This window comes from Bos grunniens, chromosome 10, assembly GCF_055505025.1.
Source record: "Bos grunniens cultivar Pamir isolate PY7600 chromosome 10, Bosgru_T2T1.0, whole genome shotgun sequence".
Taxonomy (NCBI): domain Eukaryota; kingdom Metazoa; phylum Chordata; class Mammalia; order Artiodactyla; family Bovidae; genus Bos; species Bos grunniens.
The window spans coordinates 53,698,129-53,723,666 of NC_141174.1; the positions used below are offsets into that span (position 1 = coordinate 53,698,129).

Consider the following 25,538-nt stretch of genomic DNA (forward strand, 5'->3'; position numbering starts at 1 on the left):
AGCACGTGTGTGTAAGCGTGGAGCACCTATTCAGTAGTTTTTTGAGAGGATTAAATGCATTTTCCTATACTTAGAAAAGCATTACAACCATTAAGCTGTCTATTTCTCTTGACTAGCAGTAACCTTTTACCAAGAAGGTTTGCTTGGTTACATCTCCCTTCCAGAATATCACATGTATACTGACCTGTCCCCTTACCTCTTTGGTTCCTTAGAGCTAAGAGGCAGTCTCTTGGATTATACTCTTCAGTAAGTCCTTAAATAAAATTGAAACTCACAGCTCTCATGTTGTGTTTAACATTACAGATACTATGGGAACCCAATGAGGAGGGAACTCATTCTGACTGAGACAATTTAGAGACTACTTCAGAGAAGAAGTTTCATTTATCTGGGTCTTGAAGGACTACCTCTTGAGAAATTTGTATGCAGGTCAGGAAGCAACTTAGAACTGGACATGGAACAACAGACTGGTTCCAAATAGGAAAAGGAGTATGTCAAGGCTGTATATTCTCACCCTGCTTATTTAACTTATATGCAAAGTACATCATGAGAAACGCTGGACTGGAAGAAACACAAGCTGGAATCAAGATTGCCAGGAGAAATATCAATAACCTCAGATATGCAGATGACACCACTGTTATGGCAGAGAGCAAAGAGGAACTAAAGAGCCTCTTTATCAAAGTGAAAGAGGAGAATGAAAAAACTGGCTTAAAACTCAACATTCAAAAAACCAAGATCATGGCATCTGGTCTCATCACTTCATGGAAAATAGATGGGGAAACAGCGGAAACAGTGTCAGATTTTATTTTTGGGGGCTCCAAAATTACTGCAGATGGTGACTGCAGCCATGAAATTAAAAGACACTCTTTGGAAGAAAAGTTATGACCAACCTAGACAGCATATTCAAAAGCAGAGACATTACTTTGCCAACAAAGGTCCGTCTAGTCAAGGCTATGGTTTTTCCAGTGGTCATGTATGGATGTGAGTTGGACTGTGAAGAAAGCTGAGTGCCAAAGAATTGATGCTTTTGAACTGTGGTGTTGGAGAAGATGCTTGAGAGTCCCTTAGACTGCAAGGAGATCCAACCAGTCCATTCTGGAGATCAGCCCTAGGATTTCTTTGGAAGGAATGATGCTAAAGCTGAAACTCCAGTACTTTGGCCACCTCATGTGAAGAGTTGACTCATTGGAAAAGACTCTGATGCTGGGAGGGATTGGGGGCAGGAGGAGAAGGGGACGACAGAGGATGAGATGGCTGGATGGCATCACTGACTCGATGGACGTGTCTGAGTGAACTCTGGGAGTTGGTGATGGACAGGGAGGCCTTGTGTGCTGGGATTCATGGGGTTGCAAAGAGTCGGACATGACTGAGCGACTGAACTGAACTAAACTGAAGGACTACTAGGAGTTCACTGGATAAAGGGGCTGTGGTTTTGGGGGTGTGAAAAGCACAGAAGTATGAAACAGTGTGCATGCTATGGGGAGAACAGCTACTGTATCACTGTGTTGGGCAAGGTGAAGGCCCTTAGACCAGGGAAAAGGGAGGGGCCTAAGAGGGTTTTTAAGGCGTGCTAAAGAATTTAGAACTTTGGACTTATTCTTTGAGTTATAGGGAAAACACGGTGTGTGTGTGTGTGTGTGTGTGTGTGTGAGAAACAGTTTTTAATTGAGGTGTAATCCATGTTCCATAAAATTTACTTCAGTTATGCACTGATTTTTAGTTAAGTTCACAGCTATGCAGCTATCAACACTACCAAGTTTTAGAACATCTCCATCACCCTGAGAAATCCTGTGTGCTCCTTTTCAGTTAAGGAGCCCTGAGAAATCCTGTGTGCTCTCTCTTCCCACCTCTGCTGCTGCTACTGCTGCTAAGTCGCTTCAGTCGTGTCTGACTCTGTGCGACCCCATAGAGGGCAGCCCACAAGGCTCCCCCGTCCCTGGGATTCTCCAGGCAAGAACACTGGAATGGGTTGCCATTTCCTTCTCCAATGCATGAAAGTGAAAAGTGAAAGTGAAGTCGCTCAGTCGTGTCTGACTCTTAGCGACCCCATGGACTACAGCCCAGCAGGCCCTCCATCCATGGGATTTTCCAGGCAAGAGTACTGGAGTGGGGTGCCATTGCCTTCTCCACTTCCCACCTCTATCTCTGGCCAAACACTAAGCAGCTTCATAATTCGACAGAGTTGCCTTTTCTGGATGCTTCAGATAAACAGAATTATACAGTATATAGTCTTTTGCATCTGGATTCTTTTCTCCTAGTAGATCATCCATTTTTGAAGATCATCCATGTTGTAGCAAGTATTAGTAATTGTTTTGTTGCTAAATGGTAGCACATTTATGTATATACCCATTTTGTTTATCCTGTCGACACAATGAATGTTAGATGGTTCCCACTTTCTGGCTATTATGAGTTATCTTGGTATGAACGATTGTATACAAGTCTTTGTGTGAAATTTGTGTTTTCATTTCCCTTGGGCAGATACATAGGAATAGAATTGTTGGATTGTATGGTAAATTTGTGTTTGACTTTTTAAAAACACTGCCAAATATTTTTCAAAGTGATTGTTCCATTTTATTCTGTGGATATTCAAGCAGAAGAAAGATTTTATTTCATTTTTGCTAAACTGAGAAATAAACTCGTAAGTTGTACAAGAAGCCAATTTCATTTTGAAAGAATTTACAAGAGTAGTTACTCATTTTGAGTTTATAAAATGGTTCAGTGGACCACAATTTCAAAAAGAACTTTGATTGCAAATGCAAGTACCTGGCTAAGTGAAGTTATCAGACTTGTTATGTGTATTTCTTCTCGTCAACCAAATCAAGATAGAGAAATGTGCAAGATCATCTGTTTTTTTTTTTTAAATCAGTACCACGTTATTTTCCTACCCCTCAGCTAACAAGCTTCCTTTTTTGCTTTATCTGAGATGAACTTGGCCATGAAGTGAAGCTGGTAACTACTTCACTCAGGGAATTTCTTGAATTTACAATCATCCATAAGGTATTTTCAAAGTGAGAATCCAGAAATAGCCCCCTAGCAAAGACGTTTCAATCTAGTAATTGATTCAGAAACTAATGGGAGAAATATTGTTGCCAATAGTAGTTTGTTCTAATTAGGCTTTTCAGCAATAAATGATACTTCAAGTGAGGAGGAATTATCATTACTCCCGAAAAGCCAGAGAAATGCTAGCTATGCTGTCAGAACAGAATGACTTAAGTATTCAAATTTTTCTATTCAGAATATAATAGTTTTGAAGTATATTTTATTGGATTCTGTATAAGATGGTCTCTGGGCTAAAATAAGACCCCGAATTAACTGTTCATTTGAATACCAATCTTTTTTTTCTTTTAATTTTTAAAATTTGAAGTATAGTTGATTTAAAATGTTGTGTTACTTTCTAGGTTATCACAGGATTTTGAATATATTTCTCTGTTCTATTCCATAGTACCCTGCTGTTTATTTATTGATACACATTAATAGTTTTTAACTGCTAATCCTAAACTCCTAATTTATTCCTCCCTATCCCCTTTCCTTTTTGGTAACCATAAGTTCGTTCTCTATGACTGTGAGCCTGTCTACATTTTGTAAATAAGGTCATTTGTATATTTTAGATTCATCATTTAAGCGTTACATATGGTATCTGTTTTTCTCTGACTTATTTCACTTAATACAATAATCTCTAGGTTCATCCATGTTGCTCCAAATGGCATTCCTTCATTCTCTTTTTTTTAATGGCTGAGTCCACTGTATGTATGTACCACATCATTCTTATCCATTCCTCTGACAAAGAAGAGAAATTTAGGTTGCTTCCAAGTCTTGGCTATTGTAAATAGTGCTGCTATCTTTTTAAATTAGAGTTTCCTCTGGATATTTGCCCAAGAGTGAGATTGCTGAATCACATGGAAACTGTTTTTCCATTTTTAGATTTTTTTTTTTTTTTCAACCCCCATACTGTTTTCCACAGTGGTTGCACCAATTTCTCAGCAGTTTTTTTCCCCCTCCACATTCACTCCATGAATGCTAGTTATTTATAGGTAGCCCCTAACTATCCCACAGAGAGAAAGTAATGATAGCTAAAATAATTCCAAGTAGGATAACTAAATAAGTATCTGTCTTTAGAATACAATGTGTATTTTATGGAAACAGTAAAGAAAGAATGGTAGAAGATAGATGTGAGACTTGTTAGGGGGTGACTATTGTAATTAACTGTGAGGGAGGCTAAAATTAATTTTTGTTCTGTAAGCAAAGAACAAGTCACAGTTGAAGCATCTTCTCCCCTACAAATAAATCATTCTGGAATTTTAAATATTGTTTGAGAAATCTATCAGGCAGATAAATAACAAATGGATTACTGAGACATGACTATATCTTACTAGAGTCAATATTTCCCCTCTAAAGGAGAAAAAAATCCAGAATCATAGTAAACACACAAAGACTTTTGTTAGCTCCTTAATCATAGATAAATGACATTAAGAAAACAAGCTCACAACTGATGGTACAGGAAAAGGATAAAGTGGCTGTTAATCTAGCAAGAGGCTTCTGCCACTCTTGGATGTTTAGGTTTGCGTCCAGACAAACTGGGGATCCATCAGTGTGATTCATGATGTTTGTTATATGCAATGACTTTGGGGATCATTTCAAATATTTATTTTACTAAGTGCAAGAGACGCTTAGGAATGTGGGTGGAGGAAAAGCCCAACTCAGTTGCGTTTAGTCTGACTTCAGTCTGACTTCCAAATATTTTATAATGTCAATGTCCTTGAGATTACTTTGAAAATAATTTATGATGAGGCTTTGCATCATTAAAATCATGTGATATTTAGCTGAAGTTAACTCTATTGGTTTACTCCTATCTGATCTACTCAAGAGAAGGGGCCAGGCTGGGATGGTACAATGATAGCCCAGGTAAAGTCAGATTTTTAAAAAGTCTTTTGCATCTTTAAAGCCTTTGGCATCATTTTGACATTCTCCTTTAATGATTTCTAAAGCAAAGATGACAAAGTGTGGTGTGAGTTCAGGTTTTCTCCCCTCCTACATTCAGGGTAGATATCACCGATCAGTCATGGCACTCCTTTGAGAATCCTCATTTCTGCAATTCTGGCAGCTACTATCAATCAATAGATGTTTCCTCACAAGTTGAAATTTCCTTCTTTGCCTTTTCTGATCAAAGGGTAGCTCGATCCTTGTATATGTTTTGTTCCCTGCAAAATAGAGACAAATTATATTTTTTAAAGTACTACCTTATAGACCAGTGCTTCTCAAACGTTAATATGCAAACCAATCACCTGGGGATTTTGTGAAAATGCACATCCTGTTTTAGTAGGTCTGGGATGGTGCCTAGGTTTTTGCATTTCTGACAAGGTCAAGGTCATGAGTGATGCCACTGCCACAGGTCTATGGACCCACTTTGAGTAGCAAGGTTGTCCTACTCCATTCTATGGAGACAAGGTAGAAAACTGTACATGCAATTCAAGAACCAAGTAAAAGAAAGAAAAATGAGGCAAGTGTTCCATTAGAAGCTGAAATTTTATTATAGGATAACAGTACATAAAGCACATCTAAAATTGATGTGTTCAATGCACTTTTAATAAAGGTAATGTAATATTAAAGGTACAGTTTCTAAGTACAATATAACAACATTCATATTAGAATGAAAATCGGAGTATTTAAAAGACAACATTAAATCTCTCTTTTTTACAGCTTGTATTTACAAAATGAATCAAAATATTTTTTTTTAAATTGAGGACTCAATAAAATAACAAACGGCTGGAAATAAGCAGACTACTGTAAGAGTGAATTGAAAAGAAAACCCAATGTCAGTGAAAAGTTGGATGATCCTCTAATAAAGATCATTAGCAAAGTTTTAGTACAATACTATTTTTTAGGATTCCCATAAATGGCTTGCATTTTTAGTGTGGCAGAAAAGGAGTTTTTACATACTGTACACAAAACAGACAGCGCATATTTATAGGTACAGTATTACTGTTTCCGAACTTGCATGTATATTTACAGAAGGCTGAGTTTGTTACTCACAGAGTTTTGTGAAATTTGTGTGCTTAATCCTCAAGACCTACACACAATTAGAATCAGCATTTCATGTGGTCTTTGAAAATGTGGCTTTAAAACTTGGTTGTAGAAGAAAGTATTAACCATAAGGCTTGGCATACTTTATAAATTTACCAAAACAACCCAGGAAAAAAGGTGGAATTGGGGCACACTTGTTGTTATTTAACAATTATCAAATGCTGACATGTGCTGGCCACTGTGCAGACACAAAGAGATACTATCTCTATCCTTAGGAACCTTAGGATATGAAATGGTGCTAAAAAAAAAGTTTCAATCCCTTTCTAAGCGAAGCAATAAGGAATGAAATAATTTGTATTCAAAGAGATTTCTCCCTAAACTGTAGCCAATTCACTTTAAAAGGTTAACTATAAGCATTAGCTCTCATTAACCACATGATTGCATTTATAATTAAGGTAACAGCAACTCTTCCATAAAAATGGAAAATGTCTAGAATTGTGGGTAAATATTCAGTGCATGGAAGCCAATAGCCATGGCTTGAGAATTTATCACCTTCAATTACAAAAAGTGCAGTAAACAGAAACATTTGCTTTCTATTTATAAATTGCTCAAAAATCTTTGCTAAAGATCTTACAAATTCAGTAATATTACAGAACAATTCTAATCAATATTTAATAAGGTTAACTACATCCTTAGTTAGATATTTGATATACGTGGATTTTTCTTTTTTAAGAAAGCCGATAGGTCTTGGGAGAACAGGTGAAAGAATTAACTAAGCTCATTATTAAATGACTTTTAAATGAAGGTCCTTCACTCAGTTCATGGAACTGGTTGAGGTCAAGTTAACACAGAACATCCCTTGTCAAAGCTGCTTTATGGCCCATGTTCTGCCATGATAGCGGATGTCTCTATACTTCTCATGGCTCAGGTAGGAGGGGAAAGGTTTATTCTGCCATCAAGCCAACAAGGATATTTTATATAAATGTGTATTATCTATTATAGGAGCTAAGTACACAACTCTGTCAGGTGCCAATAATAAGGTGCCTTAGTAAGGAAAAAATAATACTCCATTAAACTAGAGTGTTTCTTTAGGATCTTGAAGGCCTGGCAAATTATTTTTCAGCTTAGGAGATATGGTATAAAGCCAAGTAGCAAACATAAAGTAAATGCTAATACATTTTCATATATCCATATTTATAAACAAATTCACCCTATAGATGTCAAATATCCATACTAAGGAAGTAATTTTATCCTAATTAAATACACTCTAGAATAATTTATATCATGATATTATGTATTTAAAGAGAAAAGCATGTCCCAAATCCAGCACTCTGATACAGCTGCCAGTTGGGCACAGGTAGATATATATATATGTATATATATACAAATATATAGTTATACTCAGTGAAATTAACAAGACCCAAAGGTGGTATTGTCTAGGAATAAAAGGGTTTTTTTTTGTTGTTCACAAAAGTAACTTATCTAGCACCACACATCAGAAAAACACAAAAATAGCACACTCTAGTTCTAAACAGCTATGTCTAAAATAGATTATATAGTAAAACCAGTATTATACAGCATATTGTGGATTTGATAAACAGATAAATATTTGCACTGAGTAGGCTGTTTATAATATAACATTTTCTTATCTATACAGAATGAAAGCCAAAAAGTTAACTGTATAGAGATGTGCAGAACAACATTAAATATTATGACTCAAAAGCAGGGACGAAGGTAAATTTGAAAGAAGAGTAAGAGAGAAAATGTTTACAGGCCATTACAAGTTCTTAAGTTAATAGTAAATAAGGAATCAATTGCTCAAGTTGAAGAAAGCAGTAAACAAGAGATTGCATTTACATGCAGATGTCTAAAATTTGTATTTTTTTAAGTCTATGCACAAAAGTCATTTGTTTTATTGCTTGACATTCAGTTATGGCTAGATTATTTAACCTATTTTTTTTTTTTGTACTTTGGAAACAAGAATATTGTTAAAGGTGCCATAAAAATGGACAACATTGAAAACGGTTTGCAAATAAACCACCTAACACTGCAGTTCTTTATACATATTAAAAGCCTTGTCTGGGGTTTGTCGTATGTTAAATATATTTAAACTGGGAAAATATGTTGTTGCTTGAAGCCTCCCATTGGCCCAAACATCCAATACAAAAACACATCTCCACAAAAGGAGCAGGCAGACAATACAGGTACATTTAAAGAAGCAGCCAGCTAATGTCCTAATGTTTAAAAATTTACCACTGTTTTATATGAGATTTCAAACCATTGTGGCTAAGAAGAGAGTTTTAGATTCAGGAAGATGTGTACAGTACATACAGATTTGTGTGTGTGTGTGAAATCATATTCACTATATTGCTCAAGAACTATCTGCATTTACATATGCAATCTGTTCAATGATAACCAAGTTCATAGGAATACTATTCATCCATGTTGAAGTAATGAGGAGAAAGGAATCACACACGAACACTGCAAAGAACTTAGTTGCTCTTGGAGAACAACATAATGGCACACGCAGCATGTCAAAGCTAATAGGAAGCTATCTTTCATCAGTTCTTAGAAGGGAAAGAGAAAAAGAGGTGTGAAGTTTGTTGTGGCAAACACTAAATGTCAACAGTAAATATGGGTTTTCTAGGCATCTCCTTAAAATTCTCATATTCACCTTCTTAACACAAGCCTCCACGTTATGTTGCATTGCTGAAAAGACATTGTTTCTATTTGGACTGAATATTCTATCATTCATTTATAAATAAATAAATGACTGAATGTATTTATTGCTCTAAGTTCTGAGGGTCTGGTTAAACATGGAGATCCCCTCCATCTACAATATCTCCTTAGTATGAAGCCAGCCTTCCGGATTATTTTAAAAACTGTACTGAGAGCCTGACAAAAATGAGCTCACTTACACAAACAAACAAGCAAACAGACCCAGAAGTGAAACCAACTACTTTGTAAAGATAGTGCTTGCCAGCCTTATCTTAAGAATAAACAATAATAGGAAGGTCTCTTTCATCAAATCTGGTGGAACCTCTATAACAATACTAGTGTTTTGGGAATACAATGAAGACGTGTATCACAGACTGTAATAGATGATTTACTGTTGCAACTGCATTTACGGGCATATACTCTGATCTATAGGATAAAGTTGTTTGTATGGGCTTCTGCTGTGTCATACGGAGAAGGCAATGGCAATCCACTCCAGTACTCTTGCCTGGAAAATCCCATGGGCAGAGGAGCCTGGTAGGCTGCAGTCCATGGGGTCGCTAAGAGTCGGACACGACTGAGCGACTTCACTTTCACTTTTCACTTTCATGCATTGGAGAAGGAAATGGCAACCCACTCCAGTACTCTTGCCTGGAGAATCCCAGGGACGAGGGAGCCTGGTGGGCTGCCGTCTATGGGGTCACACAGAGTCGGACACGACTGAAGTGACTTAGCAGCAGCAGCTGTGTCATATCTTTGTAAGAACGAGAACTAAATGGTATAATATGTATGTCAATAACTTCTGTGTGTGTACATGTATGTGTGTATATACATACATATATATATATATATATGTATATGGAGAGAGAGAGATTTATGCCAGTTTTCACAGTCTTTATCATCAAAACAAGGTGACGGTTTCTTTTTTATCTAAACAACATGGAAAGTTATCCTAAATTTTGCTTTTCCATGGGGTAAGAAAATATGTAAATCTTCTTGTAAAAATGTACTCTAGGTGTGGAAGAATCAAAGCGAACAATTACACTGAGGTTCACTGAGGTTATGGAAAGTAGCATATTGAAATAATTACTTTCAAAATGTTTCAAAAACATAAAATGTTACCCTAAAAGCTAGCTCATGTTGCTGTTACATTGGTGGGTTTTGTTTGTCTTTATAGCCATTTGCTCTTATATTAACTCAACAGATTACAAATGTGGAAGTAAAAGACAGTTAAAATCCCCCCCAAAGGAATTTTTTTGTTTGTTTGTTTCTAGAGGAGAACACAGTGAAAATAGGAGTTACTTGCTGGTATTTGAAAAGAAAAAAAAAGGTTTCATCTTTTACCTCTCTCACTGCACTGACAGGCAGGGCTCTTATCTCATGACTGCTTCTAAAAATTGTTATCCATACTATATAGAATTTGAAATACCTTTTAATATATAATGATATAAATAAAATATATCAAGAATATTTTAATTATTAGAGAAACGGTGAGTAAAGTACGCAGGACTGTACTTTGAATGATGCTCTTGGTTGATTATGACCTATTAGTTTATCTTTTGAACATACTGGCATCACTTTATACTGCTCTGGAAGTTATTCAATGTTTTTAAGCACATAAGACTGAAGAACATATACATTTTGAACAAAACAAAATGAACAATAGTGAGGTTTACACACACGCAGTTCTACACAGTTCACTTGTGCCTTGGAGGGATAGTATTATCATAATTATTAACAATACAAAACACAATTTTGTCCCAGTAGTACTGGCCACCCTGTTTTAAGAGTTTTAGAAGATCCCTGAGCACATTGTTTCTTATAACCCGAACTCCAAAATGATAGGGCTTCTATTATTGATATCAAGATGGATTGTCATTCACAGTAAGTCAATCGTAAGGTGCTTATTTACCCTTTCTTTTTTCCACCAATCAGCACAAAGAACTGTCAGAAAATAATGTTTTATTATTATTATCTTCAAATAATAGCATTGGAAGGACACATGATTTAAACAATCAATGTTGGAAACAGTGGCTTTAGGATTATTATCTGGCTGCCCCTCAACAATAACAAGTGATTCAATCGACATTCCTTAGCCAAAAACAAAAGGAAAAAAAAAAAAAAACCAAGAAACAAAACCAAAAAAACTGTACAAATATGTAATTTTCCCTGAGGGATCAAAGTACACCTGGAAGTGCTCTATGTACATATTGCACTAGAGAGGAATGAAGAACATGTGCAAAAAAGCAACAATGAGAGAAGCTTACCTCCTACTTAGACCTTTTCATTAAAGATTCTACTAGGCTGTTTTGCATTTTGGAATGTCGGAACACAAACAGCTATTCCTTAAGTCTAAAACTAAAAACACGTATTTCTACTATGGCACATTCAATGAAATAAAAAGTTCTCCAAAGACAGATAGACAAATTCCATCAAGAAAATAATACAAAGTTTGTTTGTTTGTATTTCTTTTTTTAGAAAATTACATTACTTTCTTTCTTTGTTTCACATTACAAAATCTTTTTTTTCTTTACACAAATCACATTTTATTGCAGGAATATTTCAAGTGCCATCAAATATTTATAGAAGGGTTAAAAAAATAGAAGTCTCTCTAAAGTGGTCCAGACAAGGCTTTGTATAGAATAAATCTTTTTTTTTCCATCTTCTAGTTTTGATTTAAGTATTTTGAATACATTTTCTTTTCCATTGACACTTAGTAGCCTAGAAGCGGTCCGACACATACACATCATACATACAAAAACCACACACACGCGCGCGCGCACACACACACACACACACTCCCTCCTCACCTGACCCTCAGCCCATCCCCATACGCTCACAGAGATCTGAATATCCACACTATAAAGAACAACCAAACTTAGAAGCAGTGTCTTAAGTAATGTTTTCTTTAAGTTAGAAAGGGTGAATTAGGATGCTGAAGACTTAAAAAAAAATCCACACCTTTAAAGCAAATTAGGATGCTGAACACTTAAAAAAAAAAATCCATAGCTTTAACCACAATTTGCAAACTGCCCCCAAAAGCACTTTCATCTGCACTTTTGATTTTTGTGACCAAGGCCAGTTTCTTCACTACACAGTGCAACCATTTGGACACCACTGTAACCCAAGGTATTCAGGCTTTGTGCAAAAGCCTTATTTACCAGACGTTTAAAAATTGTATAAGAGGCATCACAGCAGTCAGGATAACAATGATGTGATTCCAATCTTTAAAAGACTATTGGACATTTGAGTTTAGGCAATTTTAATTACAAGAACGATTAAGAATAATTGTTCTATATCAGCAAGTATTTTGTGTCATCACACAGGTATTTCTATAATAAGGAAGAAAATAAAAATACAAAGTTTTTCACATCCTTCTCTGCACTTCATATTTTTTCAACAAAAACTGTTTAACTTCAGATCCCAACTTCAATCCGTATAATAGTTGTTCCCTCATTTCACCGAGCGCGCCTCTACTACTCTGTTCCTACACTGTCGATGTACTTCGTCTTAAAGTCCACACCCTGTTTTCTTTCACAAAGACCTGGTAGCAGCATCATGTCAATGTATCTTGGTTTACTCCAAAAGCAACGTCACCATGGAGTGACTTACTGAGATTAGAGCATCATTTTTTGTTTGTTTTTGTTTTTTTTTTTTTTGCATTAGGTACATGCAAAATCCTTTCTGGGAAAAGAAATTTATGTTCAACATTGTATTCTCTCTCACCCTCAGAGAAGTCCAATTAGCTCTCATCATTTCACAAATGGACACTGGAATTAGGTTTAGTTGCTCTTTAATGCGCTAGCACCTGAGGCTGGTCATATTCAGAAAGCTTTGGTTAAAAAGAAGTTAATAGACTTTAACAAAATCATCCCCAAATTTAGTGAATCAAAATGACAAAGAAACAAAAACAAACCCAAACCCAAACAAAACACACTGTTTCTTCCCAACAGGAGAAACAACAGGGGGAAAAAAAAAGGATGAATAAATAACTGAACTAAAGTTGGTACTCTATTCAGAGTATAAATACTATTGATTTTTCAAGGAACTATATTTATTTAAATTAAAAATTTGATTTAACCCTTCTTGCCCAAATATAAATACTATATGCTGGTAGTTACCTCTCTATATAAAGTCACATAAAGTTTTATATGCTTGTAAGAAATTTAAGTAAATACTATTCTCATCTTCTACTCACGCTTATACCCTTACTGTATTTTTTAAAAAAAACTTTTTTAAAAAGATGTTATTTAGGCTTCATACACACTTCTGTGTGAATAGTTCCTTCCCCTTTTCCAAGTCCCTCAGGAAACAAGTCAGAACGTCAGTGGAGTTAAAAACAGAGTGGAGGGCTCTGGGTGACCCAGCAGGAGTTGAATTCCTGCAGAAGATTGGAGGACGGGGGAAGAAACCCTGGTGGTAGAGGAGATCCTTTCTTCCCTGTAAAAGGGTGCTAGGAAATGTTCACCTTTACACTATGGGAAGATGTTCTCTCTTTTCTATAGACATGGTCTTTGATGTCAGGCCAGAGGTTTGAATCCCACTTCAAGTGTGACTAAAATCTTCTAAACGCCTACATTCCCAAAGGTCACTTATTTTAGAATATGCACACTTGTCTTATCAGACTGTTCCTTTCCCCTTCCCCACTACTGGGAATTATGTAAAAAACAAAAGACACACACATACACAAAATTAAACAAAAACAACTCAATATTTCTCACCTGAATCCAAAAGCCAAACTGTCTTCTAAAGATTTAATAAAATAAATTACAGTCCACAGTTTTCTAGTGAAGATAAATACAAAAGAAAATGTTTGCAGCTTGCATCGACTTCACTTTAAAGACTTAACAATAGTTAACATTTAAATAAGAGAAACTGGTTCAACATTGTATGTTTCCTTTGCCTTCCTGTCCATTGACTGTGACATATGGAGAAGAGTGTTCTAGAATGACACCATGGAGAGGCAGTTAGTCTAGAAACCATTCACTCTGAAAGTCTCAGGGTTCCTAGATGATACCAAGAACATAAACATTCACGAAGTAAATGCTTCATGTCTTCACACATGGGGAGTGTGCGTTTGCTCCAGACAAACTCTTTGGGTCCTTCTTCTACTAAAAGCTAGATTCTGATAAATATTCTGGTTACTGATCTGTTCTTAAAGCCTAAGAATTCCAAGTTGAGACTGAGTCTACTCAACTGTGTGGAATGAGCACCCCCCACTCCCCAAGCTCCATGAGGTGGCATGCTCAAAAGCTTTGGATAAATACTATGCACGAGGGCGTAAATCCACCCTAATCAATCACTCAACTTTGTATGAAGCATAAACACATCTATCCTTAAACTCATCCAAAAAGCAAAGGACAATTTAGGGAGAGTTCTGTGTCTAATTCCAAATTCACGTGTAAAAAAAAAAAATGAATCCAACAGCATGATTTCTAGATATGACCAGCCAGTCTTTTAAAAATAATTGTGTAAACAGCAGCATAAATACCTCCCGACGTACCTTCCAAGCCTTCTCAGTTAAACTTGTGTTTCTGGTGCACATGCGACACGACAGTGAACACGCTAGCATTTAATTTAAAGAAAAAAGGTGCAAAATGAAAGTGCCTTATCAATTCAACAGGAAAAGCTACTCCAGTAACTACATTTTATATTAATTAAAACAATATATAAACAATATCTCTTTTTAGCTATATATAGTCTTCATGCCCATTTACCCTGTAATATATTATAATGCTATTGTTGCTAGTGCCATGGACCCTTTTCGTGCCGTCCTGCTGACTGGCAATAATCGGTGAAAAAAATAAAAACTTCCTTCATGAGACAAAGAGCAAGTTGTGCAAAGTAATGCCGCAACCTCCGCTATGCACACCAGTCACCGATTAGTGCTGGACCCTCTGTGGTTACCGACAGATGGGTGATTCTGTAGAAAGTCTGTGGGCAGTGAGCTACAAGAAAAGGACATCTTCCAACTTTAGTACCCGCCTTCTGTTGTAAACAGAGGTCAACGATCAAGAAGTCGAGACAGAAAAAGGGTCCATATCTGTAGGCATAATGGAAATCATATGCATGAGAAAAACAAGTTCAACTTTTATTTGTTTTCATTGTTTCCCCTCCTTTGCCTGACCCCGATCACCAAAGGATGTGCAGCGTGTTGGCGCTCCAGGTCTGTGCAGGGCCATATAAAGTGTCTCGGTTAATTGATTTGTTTGTTTGCTTTTCATTGTTTGGACTTCAGACATTCTAGAAGTGCTTAGATGATACATTTACCCATCAATCTGCATGGCTGGCTCAAATTCTGAAGTGAACAACTCCTTGTATAATGGAGGAAAATGAAGTCGCACAATGTCTGGGTATATTGCTTTAAACGCCATGAGCTTTTCTGTATGCCGTCCACATAAGGCTCTTAATGTAGACACCTTGCATATTAACTGTAAGTGGAAGAAAGGACATGGGGTCAGGACAGAAGAGATGCCAGAATCAAAAATCAGGGAATCTGGACGATCGTCACAACACTGTTTACAATGATGAAACACACTTGAAACAGCTTAAACATCTAGTAATAGAGGGATGGTAAAAATAAATGATATAGAATACCAGGTATATGTTAAATATGATTTTGAAGACAAATATTGTCTTCAATAATTTGTAACCCGAAAAGATGCTCATAAACAAAAGAACTCAAGTCTCTTACTTACTCCTCCTATTCCAACATGCTTTCTGCTCTGTCATCCTGAACCCTGCCTTTTACCACTGGGGAAAAGGAAGAGATGTGGTGACAGAGAACAGAGAAGTGGGCAAAGGGGCAGCCACGGGTAGATAAAGTCACTGCTACTACAGGCAAAGCCATCTGTTACATATTTTATGCAAAAGGAATACTGGCTCACTCCAATGACAACAAGTTTCTTCTCTAGAAAGAGCTCTGCCTAGAACAAAGCAATTCTGGGTCTGAGCAAAAGGTCCTGGTTTGGGGGAAAAAAAAAAGGTTAACAGGACTGGTGGAGTCTCAGCATGGACTGTTTACCTGCTGAGGACAGTAGCATGACTTGCACAAATGCTTTTTAAACTCTAAAGCACTGTGCAGCACAGAATATTCAACTCAGAACAATTCACCAGAGCATCAGTCTTGACTCTGTGTTATGTTAGGTGCTCTCTATAATCAAAGACCCGGATGGTATCCTGGCATTGGGGCCAGAAGATGGAGAAGAGGTCTTCTTCCATTTCCCATTCTGGCCTCAGTGTCTCATTTAATAGATGCAAAATCAAAAACAAACTGCAATTAACCCCCAACTTCTTTCTGACCTTGCCTAGCTATCAGGAGGAAAGAATGAAAGTAAACAGGAAGAAAATCCCAAAACTTTCAAATCATGGTCTGGAACAATAAAACAAATAATCCGAGAAAGAACGGGGCTGATTTTTCTAAGACTACATACATACTGCTAGCACCAGCACCAAAGGATATTAACCTATTTTAAATTGCCATCCTAATTATATCTTTACTGTGAAAGATAATAAGCACAAAAGAAATCTTATGTTTTGCATACAGGGTAGTAATGAGAAACTGATGAAGAAAATACAAAAGCCATTTATTGTTGATTAAATAGAATGAAAATTAAAATGGATGGTTACTCTGGATGCTTTAGTCCTTCATCACTTCCTTCTTCTAAATTCCAAGATTTAAATTCTAAGTTCTCTAGTTTATATCAGTATGGGACATTAACTCTGCTTTCTGCCCATCTCTTATGGAACAGGGCGGGGGGTGGTTTCAGAATGATTAATAGTTGAAAAAAAATTCTATCATTGCTCCGTTATTCCAATAGAACTTAACCTGAATTTTGGCACAAGAGAATTTTTTGAAATGGAGATACTTCTTTCTTTTCAGTAGCTTGTCGCTTACTGAGAATTCTGGGGTCTGGTGGGATGACTTACAAACATGATTGGTGTGATCATTGGCAAGGGATAAGCCAGCTGTGTCAACTGGAAACCTTTAGCTCTCACCTTTGTTAGTATTCCATCTTCTCGGTGATTCTTCTGTAGGACATGTTGAAGAGCTAGCTGAATTTTCTGTTGCAGCTTTTCAATTTTTACCTTTTCCTGCAGCCATGAGCGATCTAAATGTGAAAAACCAGACTCCTTAGTATTCTTCTAACATTCTGTCAGAAAACCCAATTCCTCCTGACTCTTAGATATAGATTATTATACCACAATACAGAGTCAGGGACTATTAGGCCACCTTCACCCCTCATTCAAAATTTGCTCCTAAAGAAGAAGAAAACTAATCTATGACACAAAACAGAGTGCTAAGCCTTTCCATTTTTACTAACATCTGAAGGAAAGGAGGGTCCTCCTCTTCCAAAAAGATAGTCATTTAAATCTAAAACCATGCTCAAACAAGTGCAAATGAAACCACCACAGCCCCTCAACACTTTCTAAAAGTTACGTTTCTGAATGAAATACTCATATCAATTCACCTAGCCATTACAAAAAATATGAAAATTGTCTTATAATTACAAGGCAACTAAACTTGTCAAGAGAATGCCAAATTAATTAAGGTTGTTAGTTTAGGATAGAATCTTTATGACTAAGAAGTCCAAAAAGAAGATAGCAAATTTTCAAAAGTAGTTATCACCAAGAGGCAGTACTGGTTAAAAATAGAGATTAAATTTAGATAAACTTGTGGATGACATCCAAATGGACTTTAAGAAAAAGGAGAAGGTTTTAAACACCACGTTATCTTGGAGATTGGTGTTAAGGAGGGCAAGCCTACTCTACCACAGCGTTTCTCTTGTTATCAGAGGTTAATTGTAGACAGGATTTTATTCAATTCTCATCTCTTAAGGGTTTATCAGAATAGCATGAGGTCTTCTTAAAATAGGACATGTATAAATGTGTGTAGCAGAGGGATTGTTACCTGAAAAACTGAAAATTAGATTTTAACAAGGATGGCAGTCTCTCTTGGTATCCCCCTGAATATCCTATAGCCATTATAAGTTGTGTACTTGTAAAAATTCTTTACCTGGACAATTGAAAAACCATTAGATTTGGTTATCTTACCTGCTGACATCAGGACAAATGCAGAAAATAATGCAATTTCATCTTCAGTCAGGTGCATAGAACATAAACTCTTTCCAAATTCAAATACAAAGCTAATAAAGTCTTCACAACCTGCCAAAATTAAAGACAGGTTAGGATTTTAGTTATTATCCTAGGAAAAAAAGATGGAAAAAAGTGAAGAGAGATCTACTAGTTGAAGATCAGGGAGAATACCAATAACATTTCTTGTAGTTTAATACTTTCAAACCTTAAAAGAAAAAATCAGTTTAGCTACCATCACCATTACTACCATCATTCACAGAGGGAACTTTAAAAAATATTGTAATTTAAGATATATACATGTATTCTTTTATTGATCACACCACATGGCACGTGGGATCTTAGTTCCCTGACCACGGATTTAATCAGTATCCCCTGCAGAGGAAGCACAGAGTGTTAACGACTGAATTGCCAGGGAAGTACCATTGGCAGTAAACTTTTATTAGGTGATTACTATGTCAGGTGCTGCTCTGAGAGGATTCTTTGAGCATTCTATCAATACTACAACAGCCCTATGAAGAAAGTATTATTGTTACTACCCCACTGTAAAGGCGAGGAAACAAACTTGGGAAGAAAAGGAATGTACTCAAGATTTCACAGGTAGGAAGTAACAGCCTGAGATTCAAAGCTAGATGCCTAACTTCAGAGCCCACACTCTTAACCAACAGTCTAACAGCTATAGTCTGAGATGCTAATTTCACTCATTTTTTGTTTTCCTTAAAACAAACAAGAGTGTTAACATGCTTAAAAATGAAAACAAATGACACTTTATGGCAGTAAAACCATTATAATTATTATAGAAGTGAAAACACAGAATGAGAAAGTCCCATAAAATAAAAATCCACCCCCCAAAACTGGTTAAGTTTGGTGTCTGTTCTTTCAGATTTTCATATTATGTGCATATAGTTAAATGTCAATGGGCTATTCTCAAGTATATATACCTCTCAAATATATATTCTCAAGTATATATGCCATTTAATTGTTTTTGAAATCATTTAACAACATATTTTGGATACTATCCCAATCTTAGTGACTTTATCTCACTTTATTTATAGACATCTAAAATAATTTATTTCTAAGGTATATGCCACAGTTTCACTTAACTATACTTTCTTTCCCTGATATCTCATTAACATTGTTATTTGAGGGGTATGGAAGGGCAGACTTTCAGGTCTTTGCTTGATTTTATGTAGCAAATCATATCTTCCAGTTTACTGAATAACATCCCTGCAAACCTCGTTCTTAAAATTTGGAAGGGAACTGGAAGAATATATAACATACATTTCTTTGATGACCAAATAGATAAAATCAAACTCTAGACCTTTACATGTCATATGGACACAAAGCATTTGAGCTGTGTAAATTTTCTATGGTAATTAATCAGAAAGTATTATTAACACAGGTATGCATTAGTATATAACATCCTTTAACTCTTATATCCAAAAACCCCACGATTTCCATTTTGTTTAAGAGTTATCACCCAAAAAAAAAAAAAAAAGCTATCACCCAACTCCAATTTTTTCCCCTAGCCCTGATCTGAAGACCAAGCACCCAGAGGTTTTCTTACCTAAGGATTTGAAGACATCGGGGCTAGCATATTTCCCATCGAAGTACACGGTATTGTTCTGAGAGTCAAAGGCACGGCACATTCTGATAAATACCACCTCTAGAGAACCTAAGCAAAGGCAGAAACGGAATGGGTTATTCTGTCTTGGTGAGTTGATTTTGACCTTAGAGACCCCCTTCTGAGTCAACAGGGCTGGGCTTAGCCCATGGGCACTCAGTTACTTATCTCTTTTTTTTTAATTTTATTTTTAAACTTTACATAATTGTATTAGTTTTGCCAAATATCAAAATGAATCCACCACCGGTATACATGTGTTCCCCATCCTGAACCCTCCTCCCTCCCCATACCATCCCTCTGGGTCGTCCCAGTGCTCTAGCCCCAAGCATCCAGTATCGTGCATCGAATCTGGACTGGCATCTCGTTTCATACATGATATTTTACATGTTTCAATGCCATTTTCCCAAATCTTCCCACCCTCTCCCTCTCCCATAGAGTCCATAAGACTGTTCTATACATCAGTGTCTCTTTTGCTGTCTCGTACACAGGGTTATTGTTACCATCTTTCTAAATTCCATATATATGCATTAGTATACTGTATTGGTGTTTTTCCTTCTGGCTTACTTCACTCTGTATAATAGGCTCCAGTTTCATCCACCTCATTAGAACTGATTCAAATGTATTCTTTTTAAGGGCTGAGTAATACTCCATTGTGTATATGTACCATAGCTTTCTTATCCATTCATCTGCTGATGGACATCTACGTTGCTTCCATGCCCTGGCTATTATAAACAGTGCTGCGATGAACACTGGGGTACACATGTCTCTTTCCCTTCTGGTTTCCTCGAATAGTCAAAGCAATCTTGAGAAAGAAGAATGGAACTGGAGGAATCAACCTACCTGACTTCAGGCTCTACTACAAAGCCACAGTTATCAAGACAGTATGGTACTGGCACAAAGACAGAAATATAGATCAATGGAACAAAATAGAAAGCCCAGAGATAAATCCACGCACATATGGACACCTTATCTTTGACAAAGGAGGCAAGAATATACAATGGATTAAAGACAATCTCTTTAACAAGTGGTGCTGGGAAATCTGGTCAACCACTTGTAAAAGAATGAAACTAGAACACTTTCTAACACCATACACAAAAATAAACTCAAAATGGATTAAAGATCTCAACGTAAGACCAGCAACTATAAAACTCCTAGAGGAGAACATAGGCAAAACACTCTCTGATATACATCACAGCAGGATCCTCTATGACCCACCTCCCAGAATATTGGAAATAAAAACAAAAATAAACAAATGGGACCTAATTAACCTTAAAAGCTTCTGCACATCAAAGGAAACTATTAGCAAGGTGAAAAGACAGCCTTCAGAATGGGAGAAAATAATAGCAAATGAAGCAACTGACAAACAACTAATCTCAAAAATATACAAGCAACTCCTACAGCTCAACTCCAGAAAAATAAGTGACCCAATCAAAAAATGGGCCAAAGAACTAAATAGACATTTCTCCAAAGAAGACATACAGATGGCTAACAAACACATGAAAAGATGCTCAACATCACTCGTTATCAGAGAAATGCAAATCAAAACCTTTTGAGGTACCATTTCACACCAGTCAGAATGGCTGCGATCCAAAAGTCTACAAATAATAAATGCTGGAGAGGGTGTGGAGAAAAGGGAACCCTCTTACACTGTTGGTGGGAATGCAAACTAGTACAGCCACTATGGAGAACAGTGTGGAGATTCCTTAAAAAACGAAATAGAACTGCCTTATGATCCAGCAATCCCACTGCTGGGCATACACACTGAGGAAACTTATCTCTTTATTTAAAAGGGCAGAGTTCACTAGGGTAATTAAAGACTTCTGCCTAAGCTAAAGCCTGTATTACTTAAGAGAAATTGTGTCCTGCAAAAATACAGTCTTGGAGTTGCTAGAAACACATGTGTGCGTGCGTGCTCAGTTGTGTCTGACTCTTTGCAACCCCATGGACTGCAGCCCTCCAGGCTCCTCTGTCCATGGAATGTTTCAGGCAAGACTACTGGAACAGGTTGTCATTTTCATACTTCAGGGGATCTTCCTGACCCAGGAATGGAACCAGCGACTACTGGGTCTCCTACACTGACATGCAGATTCTTTATCACTGAGCCACCTGGGAAGCCCAGAAACACATAGAGTCCTGTTATTAAAACAAACAAACAAAAAGTCAGGGCTATCTCTCTGAATTCCATAAACAGCCATCTTCCTAACAACTTATCAAAACATCCTGAGGACCTGGGGCACAGAAACAAAACACAAGTGATGGTTAGGACTGGGGAATGCAGTGTGTCTTTCAAATTAATCTTTTCACAGAGAGAAGAAGCAAAATGGAGGGAATGTTTCCTTCAAATAACTCAAACATTAAAAAAAAAAATTCCTTAGTTTCTGCAAGTGAAACCTGAGCTATTATCATTTGGAGAAAAACTGTTCCCGACACCTTCCTTACCAAGCATTTCTTTAATAAGCTGGTGAAAGCAGGTTAGGAAGAGATCTCAAAATTCACTTGCAAAGCACATACCTGCTTTGAGAAGCACAATTTGATCGTTTTGACATAGTTCCATAAATCCATCAATGCGTTTGGCAAACTCCACCACATACTGTATAGCTTCTGTAATTTTGATGGCACACAATTGCCACATCACCTCCCGCTGCTGTTGAAGAGGGAAATACATTAACATCCACGGTTACCCATATCTTTGACTCAGCTGTTTTAAGTTTTCCTATTGTGTACAATCCTTCTTTGGAAATAGATTCCCAAAAGCTAGAGGATTTAAGAATAAACAGTTGGCCAGTTACTTGGGTTACAATGATTGCTCCCAAGTTCTTTCTCATCTTCTTCAATTTCTCTCTTGCCATGTTGTTAGCAAAGGGCAGGGGGGAGATGTTATGGTCATAAAGGCAGCGGAAGATGAAAGCCCATGTGAGGAAAGTCACGCATGCCGCTGCTTTAACCCTGGGCCACAGAGAGCGGGAAAGTAGAATCTCCTTTTAAGCAATTACCTGGCCTTGGGGAATTTCATACCACTTTACTTGAGGAAGAGAAGAAAGGGGAGTCAGTTACATTTCCTGTGCGCCTGCTATGAGCTGGGTGTTTTCTGACATCCTTGTCTCATTTCACTTTCACAAGAACGTTTTCTCATTTGCCATAAATGAACACAAACACTCAAAGAGGTTTCACAGCTAGGGGGTACTGGAGCTGGGATTTAAACCCCCGCATTTCTGGCTCTGAATCCTGTTTTGCACACCCTGTGGCTGTTTAATGCTTTCCTGCTTCCCATTGTAACTGTGGCTGCTGGTGCTACCTCAAAGGCAAGCAAGGTGATGTGCTGCTATTTCCCAACCTGTCGTGCTTAATGCCTTTTTATACAGCCACTCTCCAGTTTAGTTACAGGCTAACTTGGGTCCGTCTTGCTGCTCACTTACTTTCCCAATCGTAGTTTAAGGCTGTTTCCACCAATATAAGGGGGTGGGAGAAATACTCAATCAGGAGCCAGGGCTCATGGTCTAGTCCTGATGTTTTCAACCTCCAGCCGTAAGCTAAGGGATGTTAGTTTCCTTGTACGTTAAATGAAGAGGATTAACCTAAATAATCTCCACGGCACTTCCTAAACCAGCATTTCCATGATTTGGAGGGGAAATTGAAGCATTTTCTTTTCCTAAGGGCAGAATGGATAATTAAGTGTCCCCCTTCTCCAGCCCTGCCTTCCCATTTGAGTAATCTGTTGAGCAGTGTGTTTTATAGAAAAAAAATGAGTAGCAGCTGCACTACTTCTCAGTCTCATATTGCTAGATTCAGACTGGAGTTAGGATCATAGCTTCCAGATCTTTTTTTTTTAAACACATATTCTCTAAACTCCTTCTTTTTAACCTCTGAAACCATGAGGCTAAGATTATTTTACATCGACTTCCAGACCGTGAAATCTCCCATTGTGATATCGGGAAAACTCCCAACTCATTGAGGCTTTTGCAAGCAGCTTAATCTAGCCCCCTGTAGATAAATGATGGGACAAACATGTACAGTTATCAGAACAACAGAATCTCTGTGCTATTTCTGAAATTTTGCATAGTGACATTTCAGTAAGGTGACAAAGCCCCAGGAACATAATCAGCTCTGGAAGAAAGATTATTAAATAGAAATCTTGTATCTGATGAAAGACATTCATTTTTTGGTCTGTTTGTATTCAAATCTTTTACATTTCCCAGCGTTGCCTCAATCTTAGGTAAAACTGTTCAGAGTCTACCTTGTTTTGATAATTCTCAATCTCCTCCTGCAGAAAGGTCTGCCACGTTATCTGCTGGAGCTCTTCTCTCAAGTATTGGCAAGTTTCCAGATGTGATTTAGATATATTCTGTGCAAGGTGTTCTAAGGAGAAAAACAGGAGATCACGACATGAAAAGCCATTCTTCTTTGGATAACCAGTGTTTTCCCTACTCAATTATTCAATTTAAAATGTAACAAGTATAAAGCAACAGGCTGAACCAGGTTTAATTATCTTGACATATTTAAGTAAGTAATCTGGAACGATTCTGTGTTTTAGAGCAGGAAGAAGGACAGGCAAAGCCAACATTTAACAATAAGACGGCATGCCTTCAAAGACCCTGCTAATCTTGACCTTCTATGCCTTTACACTAGTGTCTGGGAGTAAGCAAATATCGACCTAGAAAAGTTGTGAAAAATGACTGACACAATCTCTACTTGGCATTTTTATGAAGACACATCTGCCACATACATTTATGGGGAGGGATTACTCTTGAAAAATTGGGAAATGGTATTTTGTATGACAACAATTATGTGTGGTATTTGTTTTTCCTGCAAAATTCAGAACAAGCATTGCTGAAAGCCTACCCAGTCGTTATATATATAGTGTGGTGGTTAAGAGCTGGACTTTGCAGCCAGATTGACTAGGTTGGAATCTCAGCTCTGCTATTTAGTAGTTCTGTGATTTTAGGTAAGTTACTTAACCTCTCTGTGCTTCAGTCTCCTGATATGTAAAATGAGAAAAATAGTACCTATTTCATAGAGCTTCTGTGAGAATTAAATGAGTTGAGCACTCAAAATAGAGAGGATAACACAGCATCTGTTACATAAAACATTTGTTCTCATACTGAAGTGTAAGGATTTTGGAGATATTAAAGAAATAGAAGCCAAACAAGCTTCTCAAGGAACTTATAATCTGGTGAACATGTACAGACATGCGGAAAGGACAATTCAAGACATTAGACAATAAAGCGTGAGGTTGAATTATATCAGAAGAGAAAGAAAAACAAAGGTAGTAGGTGCTATCAGGGAAGGGAGAGATGAGGAAAATTAGGCGATGCTTCTTGGCAGAAGAGGAACATTTGGACTGGATCCTGAAGAATGGGGAGGGTTTGGTAGGCAGAGGCCAGTGGTGTGAGGCAGTGGGCCAGTTCCACATTCGAGGGATGGTAATTGAAAGAACAAATATGGCATTTGTAGGAGATAGGAAGATGTGATAGAATGATGATTCAAAACAGGAATATTGGTAGGTAAGAGTCCAAATCCTGAAGGATCTGAATGTGGAGACTGAGAGTATGGACTTGACTGACAAGAGGAGTCAGTGGGATTCTCAAGGGGGAGCTCACATAAAGAACATTGTACTGGGAAACAGAACATGTAGTTCTGCCACCGGGGGACTGAAGGATGGAGAGCCTGGAGGACCAATTAGAAGGCTGCTGAAATCCAGACGTAAGGGACTAACAGCTTGAAATACGTTGCTAATAACTGTTACGGAAGGGAAGGACAATTAAAGACGTATTTTAAGGAAATCCCCCGGTGGTCCAGTGGTTAGGATTCCAGGCTTCCACTGCCGCAGGTGTGGATTCAATCCCCGGCTGGGGAACTAAGATCCTGCAAGCTGTGGGTGTGGCTATAAAAAGAAGTATTCTAAAGAAAAATTGATAAGATTCCAAGAATACAAAATCATACCCCAGAGTGATCCCCTCCTTGCATCTTGAATATAGAATAAGAAAGTTATTTAGAACAATGGTGCCGAGCGCAAACTTAGGAACTAATAAGACTATTTATTTAGAAATTTGTTACTGCCTTTCTCAAACAGAATCAGACTTGTTTGTGT

The 25,538-nt window shown here is 37.3% G+C and overlaps 1 protein-coding gene across 16 annotated transcripts in view; it reads right to left on the reverse strand.

Moving 5' to 3' along the window:
• Positions 1-4,948: 4,948 nt before the first annotated feature.
• The window catches only part of RORA (RAR related orphan receptor A), an 809,419-nt gene continuing 788,829 nt past the window's right edge, over positions 4,949-25,538 (reverse strand). For 11 of the 16 annotated variants that reach the window (XM_086321290.1, XM_086321292.1, XM_086321306.1 and 8 more), the window contains 7 exons: positions 23,685-23,806; positions 21,962-22,094; positions 19,394-19,501; positions 17,788-17,898; positions 16,732-16,844; positions 15,004-15,164; positions 5,502-14,776 (listed from right to left, as the gene is read on the reverse strand). In XM_086321290.1, the coding sequence (XP_086177416.1) occupies positions 14,596-14,776; positions 15,004-15,164; positions 16,732-16,844; positions 17,788-17,898; positions 19,394-19,501; positions 21,962-22,094; positions 23,685-23,806 (929 nt within the window). In that variant the 3' untranslated portion in view covers positions 5,502-14,595. Of the gene's footprint in view, positions 5,196-5,501; positions 14,777-14,799; positions 15,165-16,731; positions 16,845-17,787; positions 17,899-19,393; positions 19,502-21,961; positions 22,095-23,684; positions 23,807-25,538 lie in introns of those variants that run through there. The other 5 variants (XM_086321296.1, XM_086321298.1, XM_086321304.1 and 2 more) reach the window with 2 other exon arrangements.